General features: G+C 37.1%; 1 protein-coding gene across 1 annotated transcript in view; it reads right to left on the bottom strand.

The window, feature by feature from the left end:
- Positions 1–19630, bottom strand: part of LOC124554920 (tyrosine-protein phosphatase 69D) — a 407323-nt gene that overhangs the window by 126279 nt on the left and 261414 nt on the right. The window contains exon 15 of the mRNA XM_047128610.1: positions 1297–1441. Coding sequence (XP_046984566.1) covers positions 1297–1441 — 145 coding nt within the window. The remainder of the gene's footprint in view (positions 1–1296; positions 1442–19630) is intronic.

Below are 19630 nucleotides of genomic sequence, written 5' to 3'. Positions count from 1 at the left end.
AGAGACGTGGTCAACGTTACCTTGTACAGCAGCAACTTCTCTGACGCTGACATTAGGGTTATCATCAACTGCACGAAGAATTGCCTCGTCCATTGCAGGTGTCCTCGTCGTTCTAGGTCTTCCCCAGTCGCAAGTCATAGGCTGGAATGTTCCGTGCTCCCTAAGACGCCGATCAATTGCCAATTGCCAATTGCCACGGCTATCGCCCCGTGCTAATCCATACATCAAATGGGCATCTGCCAACTCCGCATTTGTAAACATTGCACTGACTACAAAACCACGTTCGTGATGAACACTAACCTGTTGATGCAACGTACTGTTGTGCTTGATGCTAGTACTGTAGAGCAATGAGTCGCATGTCAACACAAGCACCGAAGTCAACATTACCTTCCTTCAATTGGGCCAACTGGCGGTGAATCGAGGGAGTACAGTACATACTGACGAAACTAAAATGAGCTCTAACATGGAAATTGTTTTTGGACACATGTCCACATAACATCTTTTCTTTATTTGTGTGTGAGGAATGTTTCCTGAAAGTTTGGCCATACCTTTTTGTAACACCCTGTATAATTAACACATCATGAATTATCTTTGACAAATTGGTTGGTCTGTTTATAAGTGATACTGGTTCTATGAGATATAGCACATTTATTTCAAGCAAAATATCAGTGTTATCTTGAGATAATTAAATAAAACAAACAATTCTGCACTCTGGACATCCACAGCGGTGGTAATACATCTTGCAAAAATAACAATGCATACAGCTGTGTGACAATCTTTAATGTGAGATGGTCAGTTTCATGGCCTATGGCCACATCCTCAAGTGTACATGGTGTACACTTTTTTAAAAAATTGTCTTATCTTCACAACTTTCCCCCTCCTAATCATGCATTTCTTATCCTCTTTCATTTCACCCAGTCTTCCCCCTCCCCCCCCAAGGAGAACTATTGGAACCAAATGATAATCTTCTGGTAAACATTTCCTGTTTAATATTTTTTTCACAATTAAATAGTGGATTAAAGTATTCTGTCTATAAAGCAAGAAAAAGCTTACAATGTTGCAAACAGTAAAAAAAGTTTTCCTTTTTTGCAATGAAATTAGACAGTAAATTTGCTGAAAAATTAAAGATGGCACATATTACCAAAAACAAAAATCATTCTTATAGTCAGCATAAAGCTTTCATAGAAACACCAGCTTCTTTATATATCACTGAAGCACTTCCAACAAATGTCTAATCCAGTATTAAAGACTATTTTTTAGAAAGATGTTTACTTTTTTAAAATAAGCTAATAATACCTCAAATTCATGCTGGAAGCCATAGTCTGAATCCTTATGGCGATCTATGAAGGCCTGCATGAGATCAGATTTAGCAATGGGTGCCATGTCCGGTGGACTGGCAGAAACAAGAATGTGACGACCACGAAGGCTGCGACAAAGGTGTCTGCAATGTAAGAGAAATAAGTAAAAACAGTGAGGCAATGCAATAACATATTCATCTTACATACACTCAACCACTCCCTTAGCTCTCTCTCATTCACTTTCTTCCTCCAATTTTGCCTGAGCACTTTTATTCCAAGCACTTGAACTAGACCTGCTGCTCCAGGTATGTTTCGCTCTCCCATTTTTCCCCACAATCATCCCCTACAATATTTTCATAAGGTCTCACTACTTATTCTTGCTCTTTTGAGAAAGTAGAGAATTTAATGTGTTTTATTTAACATAGTGTGTTGGAAAGCTGGTTCCAAAATCAGTTTTTTTTTAATTTTAAATTTTGTGTGTTGTGTTTGTTTTGGGGGTTTATGGGCATTCAACAGCGAGGTTATCAGCACCCTTACAAATATTAAATGAAAAGATTGTAGAGAAAATGGCTAAAATGTTGTCACACACTGAGGTGTAAACCTATAAAATGACACTCACTCACTCACTCCCTCCCACCTCACTTGTGTTGACCCACACAATCACTATCTTACACACTGTAAGACATCGGAAAAACGGTGACTGGTGCTGTACCTGAGATTAAAACATAAGTAAAACAACAGAGAAGCTAAAGTAAAACAACAGAGAAGCTAAAATAACAACACAGACAAATGTGATTGGCTGACCACTTACAAAGAGGTTGAGCCAGTCTGTAATTACCTTAAAGGTAATACAACTGAAAGTAACAGGAGAAACGGCACACAGTGATCTGTACACCACAAGCACCACACATAGGAGAGTCCTCTCGCTGGAGCAAGAAGCCATGCATCATAGGGCTGCAGTCTATGTGAAGATGGGTAAGGAGTATCTCATCCCACCTTTGTAGATGGATGTAGGTAACCCATGACCGCATTGCAGACTTTACTAGATGCCGCATATTGTCTGCCACTTTCAGCAGCTCCTATGCCCATCAACACATGACTATTTACCTCAACAACAAGGTGACAGCAAACAGAGGGATGGCTACTACATCCATTCTTTCATTCCCTGCAATACCCATGTACCCTGGCACCCAGCAGAGAGACATCTCATTCCCCAGGCTTTGTAAGTGGAGAAGGGTGTCCAGGATACAAGCATTGCAGAGGATTATGGGCACTCAGGGAGTCAGAACAGACGAGGAATTTCAGAGGCATGACACATTTCATCTGCTCCAGAACCCTCAAGATTGGAGATAATTCGGCATCAAAGACAGTGAAGCCTGGAGACAACCAAATCTTAATAACACAATCAGGGATACAACAGTGAAGCCAATGGAATCCCCCTGCTTAGACCCATCTGTGAATATTGCTACATAGTTGTGATGCTCATTTGAAATGTAAGAAAATATATTAAAAAAATAATCAGGAGTGCAATCTCTCCTGAATTGTACTACATCTAAAATTACTCTGGGCCTCTACAGTAACCAGGAATGCAGTCAGTTAAAACACAGGATTTAAACCTGTATGTGCCCCATACCAAGGGACTCTAGCACAAACTTCACACAGATACCAAATGGTCTCATTGCTCGGGGATGATTGGTAAAGAGGCATTCCACAGTTGGATGAACAATGGCATAGTATTCTGGGGAAGTGAGAACAGGGAGGAACATACATGCCTTATGCACCATGCGGAGGTGCTGCCAGATGGTAAATGGTGGTCCACCGACCTCACTATAGAGACTGAGTATGAGGCTGGTCCTGTACCCACGCGTGGCCAGGCTGATCCCATCACGGTGTGTAGTGCCAATGACTCTCAGGTAAGGAAGCCTCGCTGACCTGTACACTGTTCACCCATAGTCCAACTACAAACGCACGAAGGCTTTATAAAACTGGAGCAGACTTGCCCTGTCAATTTCTCAAGAATTGTTGCTAAGGCACTTCAAGATATTCAGTGTCTTCTGGGCCCTTGCCTTCAAGTTGTTTAGGTGTAAAATCACAACAGTTTTGAGTCAAACATGAGGCTCAGAAACCTCACAGGATCTTTAAAAGAGAATGGTATTTCACACATGCAATTCAGGGAAGTGAACCTTAGAACACTAAAGAGAAGTAAATGTAAAACTGCTACAAAACCATAATAAGGTTTACTACTTTACATTTTATTCAAGGGAAGTCATATTTATAGCTTATGCATTAGTTAATTACAATTACAAGATCTCCAATGGCATGTTACATTTCAAATAAAGTACAAAATGTCTTGTTTTATACCATACTGCAGTCGTAAATTTTATGAAGGTTCAGTAATCTAGGGTTAAAAATCCAATGAGAATTATTAAAATGAACACACATTTCTCTGCACAAAATGTAAAACCTCGTCACTGTAAGTTGCAACTGACAATTCACTGCTGTGGCATTGGAGGAAGAGCAGATGACTAGCAATAGTAGTAGTAGTAGTAGTAGTAGTAGTAACAGTAACATAGCTTTATTCATCCGTAGATCTCTTTTTACAAGCATATAGGACTTGTCAAAGTATCTACAAATTTAGATCAATTTAAAATAAGCTAATTCGTATACACATATATTTACAGACTTCTAGTTAGAGACAATCATTAGATTTACTTCTGGTATACAATACTTTTTTTACAAATAATTTATTAAATAATGTAATGCTGCACTTTTCACTCATATCTCACTATCAGTCACTCCACACACTATACACACATTGTTTCATAACACCTCACTACCTACACACACACACACACACACACACACACACACACACACACACACACACACACTGGTGATCTCTGGGCCATTTTCTGTACTGCAACTTCCCATTCCTATCCTGAAAAACTGAGTCAGCATCCCTCCATGATGAGTGAGATGTTGAGCTCAGAAAGAAGAAGAGGTGTTAGTATTGTGCTATGCATAGCTTGGGGGTAAGTATTTCTGGAAAGGAAAAAGCAAAGTGAAGGTGTTATGTGGAATGTTGGATATTTTACAATCATTATTCTAATTATTTATTTGTATAACATTTTTTATCAAACCCCTACTCTGTTTTAGCTATGTAATCCTTCAATGTATGTCATGTATTGCATAACAGGTACTTTTTAGTTGCCTTTTTAAATAAGTGTAATTTTGCAATTTCTTTAATCTCTTTTGGTAATTTGTTGTACAGTTTTATTTCTTGGTAGAAAATGCTATTTTCAGTTTTATGTTTTTCTTGGTAAATGTAAGTTGAGTCTATCTCTTGTTGAATGGTCATAGACAGAGCTATTTGTGTAATAATTACCCATGTTATTTTTGACGTGTACAACTGACTGGTATATGTATTCACATGGAGCAGTTAAAATCCCCGGTGTTTTGAACAGATGTTTACAATGAGCTCGACTAGTAATTTTGGTTATTATTCTTATGGCTCTTTTCTGGAGTTTGACAAATGTGTTCATATTTTGTGTGTTTGTTCCCCATAAAAGAATGCCATAGCTAAGAACTGAGTGTACATATGAATAATATGTAACTAAAAGACACTGCATGTTACACACTGATGATGTGATTCCAAGGGCATAACATGCTGATGATATTCTGTTTGCAAGTACCTTTGTGTGTTCACACCACTTCAACTGAGAATCAATATTCATTCTTAGAAACTTTGTATTTGTTACAGTGTCTATAGATGTGCCATCTACATTTAATTTAACATTGTCATTTTTCCTCTTCAAACCGAAATTCATGGCATTAGTTTTCTTTATGTTCAATGTCACTTTATTGCTTATTGAGCAATCATAAACTTCCTTGAGAGTTTCATTTGCTTTCTCAGCAAGGAGTTTTCTTGTTTTCTCAGTGATTGTAATATTGCTGACATCAGCGAAAAGAATTTTTTCACCATGAGTAACACTACTGGGAAAGTCATTGGTCTCAAGTAATCAAGTTTAAAAAGTTTTGCAAGAAGAAAACAGTGCTATGAAGAGTAAAATCAAGGATTCAGAAGCAAAAATACCTCATAATGAGCAAAATGCAATGAAAAACCGTAACAATGTTTCGTATGAAAACTCGCGGTCTGTTAGGCCTCAAACAACCGCAATAAAAGGAAATCAAGTTCTTGTTATAAGCGACAGTTATGGCAGAAACTGTGGGAGTATACTACAAGAAAAACTAGGCAAAAAAGTCAGTGTGCAAAGTATTATAAAACCTGTGGCGTCAATTAAGGAAGTTGTAAAAAACACAGACAAATTAACTGATAACTTCTCCGTCAACAATACTTTAATCATTATTGGTGGCACAAATGACACGGATAAACCTCTGGAAGAATTGTAGAGAAACATGAAAGATTCTTTGGCATACATACTTAAACTCAAGCAAAAAACAAATGTAATAACTCATCCAATACTGCTTAGACATTATGCACAAGGTCTAAATGGAAAAATAAAAGCTGCAAACCGCATTATGTTAGAAAAAAATCAACACTGCCACAGGCGTGTGTAGGAAGAGATTATTTGTGAATTTCAAAATAGAACGCCTGAGAAGAAATGAATATACAACTCATGGTTTACATCTAAACAAACAAGGAAAGATTCGCACTTGTAATAGGCTTGCTTCTTTCATATAAATGACGAAAACTGGAAAACCTAGTACCGATACAGGAAAAAAGCACATGCAAATGGACAATCAGATAGAAAGTGCCAGTCTCAAAGTGAAAGTGCCACCCACAAAAAAACAGACCGTTATGGACCATTTTATAACAAAAAATGAGCCCAATTAAAGTCATAACAACACAGTTACTAGGTCGAATTTCAAGCCATCAAATGCAGCAACAAGGCAGTCGTTAATGGACAGATGGGTGAAAAAGCACGGAAAAAAAGTGAAAATTGGGAATATTTTGACAGAATAAAGGCAGGAACCCACAAATGGTGAACCAGCAAGCCACATGGCAAACATCATGAATACCATCCCTGGAAAAAATAAGGATTTTTTACCACTAAGTACACTAGCCCAAATAGTGAGGTAAGTGGTCAAGCAGGAAATTATTCCCTCCCTGTCCCTAATTTTAAATTACTCCATCAATTGTTTAGTCGCTCCCGAATAAACTAAACAAAATAGAAATAATATTGAATGATCTAAATGATATTTCTGTACTATGCTTTACAGAACACTGGCTCAAACAAGGTATGTTAGAGCAAACATACCTTCCTCAGTTCAAACTTGGATGCATGTTTTCCTGGAAAATTTCGAGTCATAGGGGTACTTGTATGTATGTTAAAGAAAATATTGAATTCAATAGTGCAACTAAATACCATAAACTTTCCTGTGAAAAAGATATAGAACTCCCTATTGCTGAACTACCAAGGCAAATACAGTTATTATTCATGTATACAGGTCACCAGATGGAGACAAAAAAGTGTTTTACAATCACATGGAGGAACTCTTGGAAGAAATTCACTCTTCCAAGAAAAATATAATTATATGTGGTGACTTTAATATTGATTTCTCGAAATCCAATAAATTCAGAGTTGACATTATAAATTTACTACAATCGTTCAACATCAGTCCAATGGTAACCGAACCAACTCAAGAAACACCTACCTCTGCATATATTATTGATCAGATCTTGATAAATATGTGCGAATATGCCTATAACACACAAGTTGTAGACATAGGTTTTAGTGATCACTAAGATCAAATTCTTGCAATAAATGTTTCAGGACACCAAATTCCCAGTCAAATACAACACACTGTAAGGAATTTCAGTATAAAAAATGTGGAATATTTTTGTTCTCTCCGAGAGGGTGAAAGTTGGAAAGATGTATATGACTGTAATGAGGCCAATGAGAAATATGATAAGTTTATGGCTACATTCAAACATTTTTTTTGAAATGGCTTTTCCCAAGAAAAAAACTATGTCGAACTCTACTCAGAAAACAAACAAGTGGATTACAAAAGGGATAAGGATATCATGTGAAAATAAAAGGGGACTGTATGAGTACTACAAGCATAATACCAGTCCTGACTTTATTGCATATTTCAAAAGATACAAAAGAATACTAACACAAGTTGTTTCAAAAGCAAAAAAACTAGAAAATGACGAAATATTGTGTGCAAAAACAGACATAATGTCTTATGGGACAACCGCAATCAGTGATTTTATAATGTTACTTAAAATCCGTCTTGATTGCAAATGTTTTTTTTTTTTATTATTCATACGACCGGTTTCGGTTCATTCAGAACCATCTTCAGATCTGTAAAAATAATTATACTAATTTACTATCTCACGAAAGCAAATCTTTTTCATCCTATCTTATCAACATCAAATGTACCAGAACGTACCTGATATTTAAGTTACAGGAGTAACCCGTCCAATTCAGCAACTTTCACATGCTACGTCACATAAAATTGGTTGGCAGAGTGCACGTCATTTATATTAATTATAACACTATTACCGACAGGTGGCGTCTGGTACATTTGTTACATTCCATTTGCACATACTTTATTCAGCAGATCTTTTTTATATTAAAAATATTTAATTAAAATATGTAGATGTCAAAGCTAAGATCTGTACTTGTCAGGATTAAAAAACAGTAAAATTATCATTTTTATACGATCTAACAGGCATAGGGCGATTTATATATCTATGGTGCTGGTGTGAACTTGTTTTCTTCTACGGTCTGCTTCCGTGGTTCCCGCTACTTTGGTGTTGTGCCGCGGTCCGCTCAGTCGTCTGCTGTCCATCGCCGCGGGCAAGAGGGCCGCACAGGAGGGCCCCGTCAACGATGCCAGGCGTTGCACGCGTCTTCCGGCTTCTCCACCGCGCACCATCTCTCATCCCTCAGCCTGGATCTCCATACGCAACAGTTGTCATCTTAGTAGGTCGTCATAAATGCTAAAATAGGCGTTATGATTGAATTCGCTTTGTTCGTTGAGGATTAAATCCGGATCTTTATTTTTGTGGGTGTATATTTCGATCTCTTCTAAAATGTTAAGGAACCGTCCCTTGTGAGCTCTATGCAGGATGTCTAAGTTGTTTTCAATATTCGTGACTGAGTGCTTTGTCGCAGCCATATGCGCCCCAAAAGCTGTTTTGTTTTGAGAGTAGGTGTGCTCCCTGAATCTGGTTTCAAAGTTCCTACCAGTCTGCCCTATATATTGCTTACAGCAGTCATTACATTTGATTTTATATACACCTGAATCCTGAAATTTATTCCTACTATTACACATTCTATGCCGGAGCTTCAATTTTAACGTGTTATTTGTTCGGAACCCTATTTTAACGTCGGATTTACGAAAGCATCTTTCAATTTTGTCTGCAATTCTTCCATTGTAAGTGAGAGCTACATATTTTTTCTTGTTGTTCCTCTTAACTGCTACTTGCCTTCCTTCTGTTTGTTCCATTTGCCTCTTCTTTATCTTCCTATAAATATTCATCACCTGCTTACACGTATATCCGTTCGCTACGGCCACTTGTTTTAAAATACTTAACTCCTTTTCTACTTGGTGTTGGCTTAGTGGCAATCTTAGTAGCCTGTATACCATCGAAGTAAAATATGCCCATTTGTATCGCGGTGGGTGACAAGAGCGCTCGTTGATAACTAGATCTGTACACATAGGTTTTCTGAATATGCTAAATTCGTGCTTCCCATTTTTCTTTGTTAGTGTTAAATCTAAGTAATCTATACGGTTGTTTTCTTCAAATTCCATGGTGAATCTAATTTTCGGGTGTTGAGAGCTCATTTTTTGTGCTAAGTTTTCGATATCATTTTTATCTCCTTTGTATAATAAAATGGAGTCGTCCACATATCTCCTGTAATATACAATTTTCTCAGCGATATTAGGATTTTCATCAAAGAATTTGTTTTCTAAGTGATTTACAAAAATGTCAGCCAGCGTCCCAGCTAAACTGTTCCCCATTGCCAGCCCGTCTTTCTGTTGATAAATTTTACCACTGAAAGTAAAGTAATTGAACGACAAGACATGTTCCAACATTTCCACTAGTTCAATCACTTCCCCCAGTGCCAATCCCCTCACTCATGGTAAATTGGCACTGGGGGAAGTGATTGAACTAGTGGAAATGTTGGAACATGTCTTGTCGTTCAATTACTTTACTTTCAATGGTAAAATTTATCAACAGAAAGACGGGCTGGCAATGGGGAACAGTTTAGCTGGGACGCTGGCTGACATTTTTGTAAATCACTTAGAAAACAAATTCTTTGATGAAAATCCTAATATCGCTGAGAAAATTGTATATTACAGGAGATATGTGGACGACTCCATTTTATTATACAAAGGAGATAAAAATGATATCGAAAACTTAGCACAAAAAATGAGCTCTCAACACCCGAAAATTAGATTCACCATGGAATTTGAAGAAAACAACCGTATAGATTACTTAGATTTAACACTAATAAAGAAAAATGGGAAGCACGAATTTAGCATATTCAGAAAACCTATGTGTACAGATCTAGTTATCAACGAGCGCTCTTGTCACCCACCGCGATACAAATGGGCATATTTTACTTCGATGGTATACAGGCTACTAAGATTGCCACTAAGCCAACACCAAGTAGAAAAGGAGTTAAGTATTTTAAAACAAGTGGCCGTAGCGAACGGATATACGTGTAAGCAGGTGATGAATATTTATAGGAAGATAAAGAAGAGGCAAATGGAACAAACAGAAGGAAGGCAAGTAGCAGTTAAGAGGAACAACAAGAAAAAATATGTAGCTCTCACTTACAATGGAAGAATTGCAGACAAAATTGAAAGATGCTTTCGTAAATCCGACGTTAAAATAGGGTTCCGAACAAATAACACGTTAAAATTGAAGCTCCGGCATAGAATGTGTAATAGTAGGAATAAATTTCAGGATTCATGTGTATATAAAATCAAATGTAATGACTGCTGTAAGCAATATATAGGGCAGACTGGTAGGAACTTTGAAACCAGATTCAGGGAGCACACCTACTCTCAAAACAAAACAGCTTTTGGGGCGCATATGGCTGCGACAAAGCACTCAGTCACGAATATTGAAAACAACTTAGACATCCTGCATAGAGCTCACAAGGGACGGTTCCTTAACATTTTAGAAGAGATCGAAATATACACCCACAAAAATAAAGATCCGGATTTAATCCTCAACGAACAAAGCGAATTCAATCATAACGCCTATTTTAGCATTTATGACGACCTACTAAGATGACAACTGTTGCGTATGGAGATCCAGGCTGAGGGATGAGAGATGGTGCGCGGTGGAGAAGCCGGAAGACGCGTGCAACGCCTGGCATCGTTGACGGGGCCCTCCTGTGCGGCCCTCTTGCCCGCGGCGATGGACAGCAGACGACTGAGCGGACCGCGGCACAACACCAAAGTAGCGGGAACCACGGAAGCAGACCGTAGAAGAAAACAAGTTCACACCAGCACCATAGATATATAAATCGCCCTATGCCTGTTAGATCGTATAAAAATGATAATTTTACTGTTTTTTAATCCTGACAAGTACAGATTTTAGCTTTGACATCTACATATTTTAATTAAATATTTTTAATATAAAAAAGATCTACTGAATAAAGTATGTGCAAATGGAATGTAACAAATGTACCAGACGCCACCTGTCGGTAATAGTGTTATAACTGATATAAATGACGTGCACTCTGCCAACCAATTTTATGTGACGTAGCATGTGAAAGTTGCTGAATTGGACGGGTTACTCCTGTAACTTAAATATCAGGTACGTTCTGGTACATTTGATGTTGATAAGATAGGATGAAAAAGATTTGCTTTCATGAAATAGTAAATTAGTATAATTATTTTTACAGATCTGAAGATGGTTCTGAATGAACCGAAACCGGTCATATGAATAACAAAAAAAAAAAAAAAAATTTGCAATTAAGACGGATTTTAAGTAACATTATAAAATATTGTGTGATTCCGAGAATGAAACTAAAGCAACCTGCAAATTATAAGGAAAGAAATGGGTAACAGGCCAGTTAATCACAGTAATATAAAGCTGATTATGAATAAAAATAAACCAACTAACTCCAAACATGTTGCTAGTGCTTCCAGCAATTATTTCTCAAATGTAGCACTGCAGTTAATAAATACACACCATGACAAACAGCCAACCAGTCACTCAGATCAAAAAATTCATTCAAACACATTATTCCTGTATCCAGCAACACCTGAGGAACTGTCAAGGATCCTAAAAGAATTACCTAATAAATCTTCAGTGGGTGGTGATGAGATACCAGATGGTATTATCAAAGCTAGTGCAACATTTATTGTGGAACCACTAACATAGTAAATTCACCTTTTGAGAGTGGTGTATTTCCAAATAATCTAAAAACTGCAGAAGTAACACCTTTGCATAAGAAGGGTGCAAAAAGTGATATTGCTAATTATACACCAGTTTCACTTTTGTCAGGCTTCAGCAAAATTACGGAAAAAATGTTCCTTAGAAAATTAACAGTTTTCTTAAATAAAGAGAGGCTGATAAGTGACTCTCAATATGGGTTCAGAGCTGGAAAGTCAACTCAGTTAGCAATTTTTGCCCTATTAGATGAAGTATTAAAATCAGTGGATGATAAACAACATGTATCTGAGATATTTCCGAATCTAAGTAAAGTCTTTGATGTAACTGATCATGGCATTCTCTTGCGTAAATTAAGTAATTCTGGAATTAGAGTACAATTTGAAAAGTGGATCCAGTCGTACCTCAGTAATCGTCAGCAGATTACAGAAATAAAACACAAAGATAGTGAAACACAAAGATAGTGAAACACAAAGATAGTGAAACACAAAGATAGTGAAACACAAAGATAGTGAAACACAAAGACAGTGAAACACAAAGACAGTGAAACACAAAAAAAATCTAATTTTTACAGTGATGAGCAGAAAATCAAGTATGGAGTCCCACAAGGGTCAGTTCTAGGACCTGTCCTATCTCTGCTGTATGTAAATGACTTGGCTAGTAAAATACATGATGGAACCAGTGTGCTGTTTGCACAGGACACTAATATTCTAATTAAATTATAGAATGAGGAAAATCTGCAGGAGGCTGCAGTATCAGTCATGCGTACCTTAACACACTGGTTCAAGACCAACAGACTCATAATAAATTCTGAAAAAACTTGGGCAGTTAACTTTGATACCACACAAAACCTCCATCCTGCAAACCCTGTTTTCACTATCGAAGGAAAAAATGTGTTGAAGGTCAGACATACAAAATTTCTAGGTGTACATGTTCAGGCAGATCGGAAGTAGGAGGTACACCTAAACGATTTAAATTAGAGACTGAATTCACTAGGATATGCTGTTAGGATCCTCACTAAAAATACAAGCTGCTCATCAGTGTTGACAACGTATCATTGCAGTATACAGTCGCTACTTATATGCGGAATAATTTTTGGGGGGAATTCCACAAATACTACAAAAACATTTAAAATACAGAAAAAGATTATCAGGGTGATAAATAAAGCTAAATGTAAGGATTCCTGTAGACCCCTTTTTAAAACTCTGAAAATATTGCCACTGCCTTGTTTGTATATATACAAAACACTAATTTTTCACAAAAGGGAGCAACTTAAAAAAGGAAAATCTCTTCAAACACAACTATGATATACAGACACATAAAAATAGATAGAAGATGAACCTACACAGAAACACAGTAAACACAAACTTATGCAAAAGATGAGTGTATAATTCTGGAGCTATGTTATATAACCATATGCCTTCTTACCTAAAATGCATTTAAAATAAAGTTAAAACAGTTCTTGCTTGACCACTGCTTCTATTCTTTGTCTGAGTTTATGGAACATCATAATAAGTAAACCTCATTTACCAAAATTCACTTATTGTCAATTCATAATGTAGTTTACATTGTGCTTATCATGTCATCTCACTTAATAACTGTTATTATCACATGTGGAAGCAATGTAGTACACCAACCTACGTTATTATGCATTTTTATTATGTCAACAATGTAGTCAAAATGACTACTGTATTGTAAACTAACTAGGTTTACCACTGCCCTATATCACATGTACAAACAATGTATGAAAGTGATTCTTGGACCAATAAATAAATAAATAAATAAATAAATGTATATCAGGAACAGTATTGGTCCTAATATGCTACCCTGCGGAACCCATATATTAATGTATTTTGGTACTGATAAGTGTTTTACTAAATTTTTAGATCTATTTGAAGTATGTCTTATCTCTATTCTTTTCACCCTATCTTTTAGGTATGATCAAAACCAGTCATTAGCTACCCCTCTTATTCCTAATGCTTCTAATTTATTTAATAGAATCTTGTGGTCGACTGTATCGAACACCTTAGAAAGATCCAAAAATGTGCCTGTGACACACTCATCTTTATCACGAGCATCAAGTACAACTTATGTGAATTCTACTATGGCTGAATCCGTATTTTTGCCACTTCGAAAACCAAACTGTGATTCGCTTAAAAGATTGTATTTATTCAGGTAATTCATTAAGCTGTCTTTCATTATTGTTTCTATTACTTTTGAGAATGGCGACAGCAGGGAAATGGGCCAGTAATTTTCTGTCTTCTTCATTACATTTCTTAAGCAAAGGTACAACTCTTGCCTGTTTTAACTGCTCTGGAAATGTCCCTGATGTGAAGGATTCATTTAATATATTTGTTAAGGGGCCTTGTATAATCCCTACGCATCGTTTTAGTACACACATTGGTACTTCATCTAAGCCTGTTGACTTTTATTTTTTAGTTTTTGAACAGTTTTATTGACTTCATTCTCTGTGGTTGGAAGTGACAGTATTGTATTTAGTGCAACATTACTTACAGGAGTTATATTTGTTTGGGGGAATTTTTGCTGTAATTTCTCTGCAATACTTGAAAAATGCTCGTTTACATAATTTTCTAAGTGCTATGGATCATTTATTACCTTATCCCCCTCCCTTAGCAGTATCTTATTGTTATTGTTATTATTATTATTATTATTATTATTTGACTCTCCCCATTTCCTTTTTTATAACATCCCAGACTGCTTTGCTTTTATTCTCTGCTTTACATATTATTTTGTCATTAAATGACTTTTTTACAGCAATCAGCACCGTCCTATAGATCTTTTCGTATCTATGACAGAAATTTAAGAATACTGGATCATTGTGAATCTTTTTCATGGAACTGAGGTGTTAGTGTTTGGGAGTACTTCTTAATACCTGCTGTTATCCATCTGTTTTTGTGAGATGTTGATACAGACATGCATACTGCAAAAACATCCACAAAAAAAGGTCACTGGACAGGACTCCTTGCAGGGGACATTTACTGTTAATAGCTATGGCGAAGAGGGTGACAATTAAAACACTGCCCCAGAGGACACTATCATTCTGCATGAAACTATCTAACATTAGATCACCGACTCTGTATCTAAAAAAGTGTCCTGAGAAGAAGGACCGAATGAAAATGGGGAGGTGGTCACGAAAGCCACACTGGTGTAGCTGACCAAGAATATTGTGCCTCCAATTAGTGTCATATGCCTTACTCTGACGCCAAAAAATATCCCTAGATAATGCTTGTTATGTTGGAAAGTTTGCTGGATTTCCACTTCTAGCAGGGTCAGGTTGTTGATAGCTGATTGGCATGTCCTGAATCTACGCTGAGAGTGGATAAGGAGCTGCCTGGTTTCTAGAATACAGACCAGATGATAGTTAACCACATGCTCTAGATCTTTTCTACACAGCTTGTTAAGGCAACACATTGATAACTATTGTGACATGTTTGGTCCTTTCCTTGTTTGAGGAGAGGTATCAAAATTGCCTGTTTCTACTAGTTAGAAAATTTTCCTGTCAGCTGTATTGAATTAACACATCATAAGAGGAGTTTGTTTGACACCATTTGCAAGTGCTGCAGCATGCTGTACTGGATCTGGTCATGACTGGGTCTGTATCACAAGTATAAGACAGTGCCAAATCCAGCTCCCACATGGAGAACAGGCAGTTGTAAGACTCCAAATATGGGAGTCCAACTTTACCTTCTTCATGGGGCATGGTAACAAAGACACACTATCCTGGCTGGTAGTGGAGATAGTCACTACCCGTGTGATGTTTCCACGTGTGGTTTGGTGACACTCCTGTTTCAACACCACTGCTAAATATAAATGAATGCCCTTATTTCTTGGACAACCAAAGCCTACATCCCAAGGCATATTAGTGTATAGTATACAGAAAATAAAAGTGCAGAAAAATGTACTGAAACTTAGAAACTCAATGCTGTGGTTGGCTGAACCATAATGCATGTAATGGGTTTGTTTATAAATAAGTCTTCTGCTACCAGTCACGTTTTTTTTAATTTACTTTTCTCACGGCGTGTTTTGGGAAATGATTCCCATTTTCAAGTTGTTTTTTGTTTTTTGTATTGAGTCATTTCTATTAACGTTATCAATGTGTGAGAGTCTGCTACATTTCATTGACTTTTACTGCAATACATAAGGTAAGAAACATGTGATTTTGTTTAGTTGGTTATCAATTCTTTGGATGAAGCAAGTGGCAAAATTTAGAAGAATTTGTAGTTACAGTTTTCTAATGATTCGTTTGTGCAGAATCTCACACACACTAAACATCACACACATCTTCTTGTACATTTTAGACATCGAAAATATCTTATATAAACCAAAACAGTTACAAAGATCTTCTTACAAGTAGTCCACAGAGATAACATTATAGATCTTCCATAGATTATGATACGCTTTTGTACACAAGTTATTTATCTTAACAATTTGCCTCGTAAATTACTTAATCGATTTTACAATTGTGCTCATTTCTCTGTTTTACTATTCTTATTTAAGTATACTACTGAAACATCTGCAGAAATTCACTGATTCACTTTCAAGTTTTTCGTTTAATATATTATCTTCATATTTTCTGAAATGTGAATATATTTCCAGTTGTTCTAGCAAATCCATTTTATGTCACAAATCAACAACATCAATAGGAATGGCTTAATACACACAAAAACACACTTGAAAATGGGAATAATTTCCTGAAATGAGTCGTGCGAAAAGTAAATAAAGGAAAATCGTGACTGGTAGCAGAAGATTTATCTATAAATAAATCTATTGTTTTCACAGTTGCAGGCTTTCAAAAACCATTTACAGGGTTATTACAAATGATTGAAGCGATTTCACAGCTCTACAATAACTATTATTTGAGATATTTTCACAATGCTTTGCACACACATACAAAAACCCAAAAAGTTTTTTTAGGCATTCACAGATGTTCGATATGTACCCCTTTAGCGATTCGGCAGACATCAAGTCGATAATCAAGTTCCTCCCACACTCAGCGCAGCATGTCCCCATCAATGAATTCGAAAGCATCGTTGATGCGAGCTCGCAGTTCTGGCACGTTTCTTGGTAGAGGAGGTTTAAACACTGAATCTTCCACATAACCCCACAGAAAGAAATTGCATGGGGTTAAGTCGGGAGAGTGTGGAGGCCATGACATGAATTGCTGATCATGATCTCCACCACGACCGATCCATCGGTTTTCCAATCTCCTGTTTAAGAAATGCCGAACATCATGATGGAAGTGCGGTGGAGCACCATCCTGTTGAAGGATGAAGTCAGTGCTGTCAGTCTCCAGTTGTGGCATGAGCCAATTTTCCAGCATGTCCAGATACACGTGTCCTGTAACGTTTTTTTCACAGAAGAAAAAGGGGCCGTAAACTTTAAACCGTGAGATTGCACAAAACACGTTAACTTTTGGTGAATTGCAAATTTGCTGCACGAATGCGTGAGGATTCTCTACCGCCCAGATTCGTACATTGTGTCTGTTCACTTCACCATTAAGAAAAAATGTTGCTTCATCACTGAAAACAAGTTTCGCACTGAACGCATCCTCTTCCATGAGCTGTTGCAACCACGCCGAAAATTCAAAGTGTTTGACTTTGTCATCGGGTGTCAGGGCTTGTAGCAATTGTAAACGGTAAGGCTTCTGCTTTAGCCTTTTCCGTAAGATTTTCCAAACCGTCGGCTGTGGTACGTTTAGTTTCCTGCTTGCTTTATTTGTCGACTTCTGCGGGCTACGCGTGAAACTTGCCCGAATGCGTTCAACCGTTTCTTCGCTCACTGCAGGCCGACCCGTTGATTTCCCCTTACGGACGCATCCAGAAGCTTTAAACTGCGCATACCATCGCTGAATGGAGTTAGCAGTTGGTGGATCTTTGTTGAAATTCGTCCTGAAGTGTCGTTGCACTGTTATGACTGACTGATGTGAGTGCATTTCAAGCACGACATACGCTTTCTCGGCTCCTGTCGCCATTTTGTCTCACTGCGCTCTCGAGCGCTCTGGCGGCAGAAACCTGAAGTGTGGCTTCAGCAGAACAAAACTTTATGAGTTTTTCTACGTATCTGTAGTGTGTCGTGACCATATGTCAATGAATGGAGCTACAGTGGATTTATGAAATCGCTTCAATCATTTGTAATAGCCCTGTCTAATGTATCAAATCAGACATAATACATGTACATTTCAAATTATCTCAGACATAAAAGCATGAGGTGGGCAGTATCAAACGTTGTGCTTAACCACAAACATAGAGAGAAAAGGACTTATCATTTCAGGAATTAAACTGCAAGACCACGTGCATACTTTTTCTTTACTTAAAAATAATAATGTTGTTTGTCAATTTTATCTACATGTACTAGTGAACAAGAGTGAAAGTGACTTAGATTACATTAGATTAGTTTTTCGTTCCATAGATCCGTGTTGAGGAGATCCTCGTGGATGTGGAACATTCTTTTATTTTTTTTTTTAAAGCTGAAATAACAATACTAATAGTATGAATATAGACAATACATCATTTGTTTCTATTAAAAAATTCATCAATGGAGTAGAAGGAGTTGGCCACTAGTAAGTCTTTCAGGCTCCTTTTAAACTGATCTTTATTTGTAACTAAATTTTTTATGTTTGCTGGCAAATTATTGAAGATGAGTGTTCCTGAGTACTGGACCCCATTTTGGACTAAAGTAAGTGCTTTTAAGTCCTTGTGCAGATCATTTTTATTCCTGGTATTGTATGTATGAACTGATCTGTTTGTTGGAAAACGAGATATATTATTTAGGACAAATTTCAGTAAGGAGTAAATATACTGAGAGGCAGTAGTTAGTATACCCAGTTCTTTGAAGAGGTTTCTGCAAGACGTCCGTGAATTTACTCCACAAATAATACGTATTACACGCTTTTGGACTCTGAAAACTTTTGTTTGACTTGAAGAGTTACCCCAAAATATTATACCAGATGACATTATGGAATGAAAGTAGGCAAAGTACGCAAGCTTTTTCACTTTTATGTTGCCTATGTCTGCTAACACTCGAATTGCAAATACAGATTTGTTAAGGCGTTTCTGCAATTCTGTGGTGTGCTCCTCCCAACTGAATTTATTATCAAGTTGTAGTCCCAGGAATTTAAGACTGTCAACCTCTTCTATCTGCTCTTCTTCATACTTTATGCATATCCTGGGTGGAAACCTTTTACAGGTTCTGAATTGCATATAGTGAGTCTTTTCGAAGTTTAATGTCAGTGAGTTGGCTTTAAACCATTTATTAATATCCATGAAAATATCATTAGCAGATCTTTCTAGAACTACACTCGACATACTATTTATTGCAATACTTGTGTCATCTGCAAACAAAACGAACTCTGCTTCTGGCAGTGTAACTGATGAGAGATCATTAATGTACACAAAAAAAAAGCAATGGCCATAAGATGGATCCTTGTGGGACTCCACATGTAATTTCTTCCCATTCTGATGATGAGTGATGACTTAATTCACTAGTCCCTTGCACTGACACCCTTTGTTTCCTGTTAGCTAAGCATGACTTTTGCAGCACTACCCGTGACACCATAGAATTCCGATTTATTTAAAAGGATGTTGTGGTTTACACAATCGAATGCCTTCCATCCAAGCATGAAGCCCAGAATCTTACAATGTATGGAAGCATCATTCTGGTAATCACAAATCAAAATAAAGTGCTGTTTTTGGGCCAGAAAAGCAGTCTATGAAATAATCAGATCTGTGGTACCAGTTAGAAACCTTCTTTGAAGGAAAACGAATGACTTCAAATGGTTCAGAGGGCACCTGTGATTACAGTTAAGTCATATGGTTCTAAGTCTTTCACTAACACACAATACCCAGCACAAGACTGTTTTCTGGAAAGACACAGGGAGTTCCTTCTAGGCACTCTTTGTCTTTTCACTGGCACTTCTGTGCTGAAG

This window comes from Schistocerca americana, chromosome X (assembly GCF_021461395.2).
Source record: "Schistocerca americana isolate TAMUIC-IGC-003095 chromosome X, iqSchAmer2.1, whole genome shotgun sequence".
Taxonomy (NCBI): Eukaryota; Metazoa; Arthropoda; class Insecta; order Orthoptera; family Acrididae; genus Schistocerca; species Schistocerca americana.
The sequence above is the reverse complement of the archived record's forward strand: the minus strand, read 5'-3'. Positions and strand labels throughout refer to the sequence as shown.